The 5,000-nt window shown below is 35.2% G+C and overlaps 2 protein-coding genes across 2 annotated transcripts in view; one reads left to right on the forward strand and one right to left on the reverse strand.

The window, feature by feature from the left end:
• Positions 1-2,054: 2,054 nt before the first annotated feature.
• Positions 2,055-3,296, reverse strand: LOC137618506 (uncharacterized). The gene is made up of 2 exons (XM_068348664.1): positions 3,292-3,296; positions 2,055-2,553 (listed from the first exon to the last, which is right to left on the reverse strand). The coding sequence occupies exons 1-2, from the start codon at positions 3,294-3,296 to the stop codon at positions 2,097-2,099; spliced, it is 462 nt and encodes a 153-aa protein (XP_068204765.1). The 3' UTR covers positions 2,055-2,096.
• Positions 3,297-3,311: 15 nt separating this feature from the next.
• LOC137618508 (uncharacterized) overlaps positions 3,312-5,000 on the forward strand; it is a 12,871-nt gene continuing 11,182 nt past the window's right edge. Inside the window, exon 1 of the mRNA XM_068348665.1 lies at positions 3,312-3,429. Coding sequence (XP_068204766.1) covers positions 3,312-3,429 — 118 coding nt within the window. The remainder of the gene's footprint in view (positions 3,430-5,000) is intronic.

Here is a 5,000-nt window from a genome sequence, read left to right on the forward strand (position 1 = left end):
TTTTCACCGTTTTAAATCGGGTATATTGACGTAAAGGAGTGATATTACGGTCACCAACCCGTAAAAGATAATAACAGAGTAAGGTAAAATTACGGTCGCCTGTATTTTACAGAAATACGGTTGAGAACATTATATTTGTTTACGGAGAATTTCCGATTAAAATTGCGGTTTTTTTTTTCTTTTCTTTTTTTTAACAGTGATTGGTACTTATGTATGAAATATGTTTTGTAGTTTTAATTTCATGTGATGAGTTTCCTAACATTTATAGAGTTTAAGACGAAAATACATAGATATTTAGTAAAAATTTGTTTAACTACCTTTTTTTTTTATATTTCCTGGAATTGGATGAACTACAAATGAACAGATATTGTCTGTATATTAGTTATATATTAGATAGAGTTTTTGAGATATTTAAAGAAAAGAATATTTCTAGAAAACCAATTCAATGTCAGTAATATGTTGAATAGATATTTTTGAGATATTTAAAGAAAAAGATGTTTTTAGAAAACCAGTTCAATGTTAGTAATATATTAAATAGAGACTTTTGAGATATTTAAAGAAAAAAGATGTTTTTAGAAAACCAATTCAATGTCAGTAATATATTAAATAGAGATTTTTGACATATTTAAAGAAAAAGATATGTTTTTAAAAAAATCAGTCCAATATTATATGGAAAATAAGAGAATCTCAGGAAATACGATAATTTTTTTTTTCAAACTTATAGAAAAGTTAGTTCTTCCAAGATATATTCCAATAGAAATAAATATGAAAAAAAAAATCTATTTCATCTCTTAGTTTATTTATTATATGGAAAATAAGAGAATCTCCGGAAATACGATAAAACTAATATTTTCAAACCTATAAAAGAGCTAGTTCTTCCAAGATATATTCCAATAGAAATAAATATGGGAAAAAATCTATTTCATCTATTAGTTAATTTTCATCCCATTCTTTGGCAAATGTTCTTCCAACGACTTGGTATATTATCATCCCAATCTATGTCCATCCTTTGACTTTTTGGATTCTTTGTAAATTCAAATTCAAAATCATAGAGGAAAATTATTTTGTATATATTATGCTTGTATCTGCGCTCTTCCCTCGCTCTAAAATGAACCAGAATAAACATGTCTGCGTTTTTCCTCTCTAACATTGTCTGTTTCTCGAACATGAAAATTCCTGTTGCCTTGAGGTTTTGTATATAAAGGAGAGTGTTCTTTAATAAAGTTACTCAGTTGATTGCAGCCTGCCTTTGAGTCATAACCTTTCTCTCGGCCGTCACAAAGGTAAATTTTTGAGGGAATGTTCAGCATAAAATTATCTCTCTTATTCACGTCTTCATCTGGGCATTATAACATGAATCAAATCATCATCATCATCATCATCTCCTCCTACGCCTATTGACTTTACTTTGGAGAGCATTAGTGAACCTAAGTATATATATATTTATATATATATATATATATATATATATATATATATATATATATACATATATATATATATATATATATATATATATATAATGATTATTTTGTAGTTTTTATCAGTCTTGTACCATTCCTTCTCATCATTATTTGTTCCTTTTTATCTGCGTTTTTCTCAGTGTTCTTATCCTCAGTTGCAGCTTTTATCATAACTTGAATAGTCACTGTTTTTAATTTATATCTCTGATGGTTCCAACATGTGATAATATCAATCCTAATAATATATAATAGTTCAAACTGCAAATGTTACTCTTTAGTACACTTTAAGGGAGAATAATATATACAGATTACGAGAAAATTTTATTTTTTTATTACCAAATATAAACTGATTTTTATTAGCGTTTTTGTGCGAACTAACTGTAAGAGAGCATTCGATGATCAGGGAGAGAGAGAGAGAGAGAGAGAGAGAGAGAGAGAGAAGGAGCATCCACTTGAAAAAATAGAGAAGTCATATTATTCAAAAAAACAGTTAGATAGGCTAGAAGGGAATAAAGAATTCCAATTTATAATTATCGATAAGGAGAGAGAGAGAGAGAGAGAGAGAGAGAGAGAGAGAGAGAGAGAGAGAGAGAGAGAGAGAGAGAGAGAGAGAGAGAGAGTGCCCTTCTCCGTCTAGCTGGATCCTTCATCGAAGAAATCCATGTCCCTCAAGCTGTCCATGAAGGACAAGACTGAGGGCATGACGGCTTCGGCGGCGTTGAATCTGTCCCACTGTCCCCTGCTGAACTTCTTCCCGTCCACCTTCTCCGTCGCCTTCATGACCTTGCGCGTGATGGGAAGGAACTCCATCATGACATCCTGCACTCGGGAGCTGTCCGTCGAGCGATCCTTGGTGATGCGTCCGAAGACGCCGCTGATGTCCGGAAGGATGTTGATGGTCTCGGCCACCAGGGAATCCAGGTAGCCGAAGTCGCCCGTCGCAGGATACTTCACGTTCCCGGCCTCGTAGACCTGAGGGGCGGCGAAGGAGGCGCTGGCGAAGAAGCCAATCAGGAGGAGGATCTGCAAAAGGAACGTTTGATGTTTTGGGATGAAAAATATCCTTACTGAAGTAGGCCTACGGTCTAGTCTAAAGCCAAATCAGAAGTTCTTCAAAAAGGATGCAACAGTGTTTACCACATACAAAAAAAAAAAAAAAAAAAAAAAAAAGACTTTAATAGAAAAAGAGGTTCTTAGATAATAATTGGACTTTTTTGTTCTTGGATTTATCGAATGTAGGTATATCAAATATATAGAATATACAAACTCTTAAAAAAAAAAAAATGATTTAAGCCATATCACGAAAAATTGACTAAAAAATTCCATTAAATTATTCATTTAATTTCAAACTAAAATCGTTTAGCATTTATCCAAATATCAGAGGATACGGACCTTCATAATCATGATGCTACGGCAAAGGTAGTTCTGCTATGTCTGGCTAAGGCTGGTGTATATATATACCCATCTTAGAATGGGGCGTGGCTTCGCAAGAGGACCCTTTTGTCTAGCTAACTATCTCTCTCTCTCTCTCTCTCTCTCTCTCTCTCTCTCTCTCTCTCTCTCTCATACAAAAACATACTCATACTCATTGCAATTATCAGTATTTCTTTATTCTGCTAAATGAATACTAGAAAATTAACGAGATTATTGGACTAAAAAGCTTATGTATTTCTATATTAAAGACCTTCATTGGGGCTATGAATGTATAAGGACATCCAGAGATTCACCATATACAAAATACGATCAGCGTCCAAGGCCCCTATCCAGAGATGACCAGGCATTGGCTACTGAAGACTCAACAGCTAAACCTATAGGCTCCCCCAAACACCCCATCTCTAGCTTACAAGGATGGTGAGGTTGCAGACAATACAAGAAACCATCGGGCTTGAAGTGGGATTCGAACCCCAGCCAACAGAGTGCCAGGCCGGAACGTTTCCAATAGGCTACCGCAACCCTACTATAGCAAGTAAGTTAGCTTCATGTATTTTTACCTCCGCCAACGAAGTTGGAAGGAGGATATGTTTTCGCCCCTATTTGTGTGTTTGTGTGAGTGTGTGTTTGTTTGTGAACAGCTTCCTGGCCACAATTTCAATCGTAGAGTAATGAAACTTCTTAGAATTAACTGTTATGTAAAAATCTTGAAATGATTACATATTGAAAGGTCAAGGTCAAGGGTCAAGGTCACGGTGAAGCCAAATGACCAATTCACGCAATCAGCCATAAGTTTGGACATTGTTGTCACAGAGACCTTAAACTTGGTTCATATTTGAGTATATGAAATTCCACGCCAATTAAGGTCAAAGGTCAAGATGAAGGTCGATCAAAAGGTAGAGAAATAAGCTGCCGCGGCGGAGGTCTGCGCTCTATCTAGTGACCCCCTAGTTTTTTTTTCTCCAGTTCATTTCACTCTCACACTCTCCAAATGGATTTTCAAAAAATCTCATTATTCCATACATCCCTATCACCAAAAACTAATATCAAAACAATTTCACGTACGTACATTCATCTTTAATGGTTCTGAATTTATTATTATTATTATTATTATTATTATCATTATCATTAATAATATTATTATCATTATTATTTTTATTATTATTATATTATTATCATTATTAGCTAAGCTACAGCCCTGGTTGGAAAAGCAGGATGCTATAAGCCCAGGGGTCAAACAGGGAAAATAATAGGAATTAATTATGGGCTTTCAATTTTTCTGAAAGCTATAACTTTGATTTAAACTAACAATTAAATCATCATCATCTCCTACGACCATTGACGCAAAGGGCCTCGGTTAAATTTCGCCAGGCGTCTCCATCTTGAATAACCTTATGTAAAATCTATGAACCTTATCTATCTATCCCAGTGGTTCCCAACCTTTTTTATGTCATTTCCCCCCTGCACCCAGTTCAACCATCCAGATTTCCCCCTTCATGCCCCGCCCAGCCCTCATGCCCACTCGCCTGCCTAAGAAATGGGCATGACACTCCAATTCTCCCCTTGAATATCATGTCTTTGAGAACTGATATGATCATGTCACAATTAAATGGCTAACAACAAATTGCCGCACGTACTATGAGGACTTTTTCCGCTTGTTTTAGTTAGTAGGTAGTGTAATTATTTCCCCCCTGGAAGCTTCAAATTTTCCCCCAGGGGGAAATTTCCCCCAGGTTGGGAACCACTGATCTATCCCATAGTCATCTCAAACTGACAGGAATATTGAGAGATCTTATTTAGCGGTCTTAATGTCAAATCTTTTAATTCATAATGATATTATTATTACAAGTTGAGCTACAACCCTAGTTGGAAAAGCAGGATGATATGAGCCCAAGGACTCCAACAAGGAAAATAGCCCAGTGAGGAAAGGAAATAAAGAAATAAATAACAAGTGAAGTTTAATAACAATAAAAACATTAAAATAGTTCTTTCATATGTAAACTATAAAAACTTCAAAATAACAAGAGGAAGAAGAACGGGATAGAATAGTGTGCCCGAGTGTACCCTCAAGCAAGAGAACTCTACCCCAAGACAGTGGAAGACCAC

This window comes from Palaemon carinicauda, chromosome 24 (assembly GCF_036898095.1).
Source record: "Palaemon carinicauda isolate YSFRI2023 chromosome 24, ASM3689809v2, whole genome shotgun sequence".
Lineage (NCBI taxonomy): Eukaryota > Metazoa > Arthropoda > Malacostraca > Decapoda > Palaemonidae > Palaemon > Palaemon carinicauda.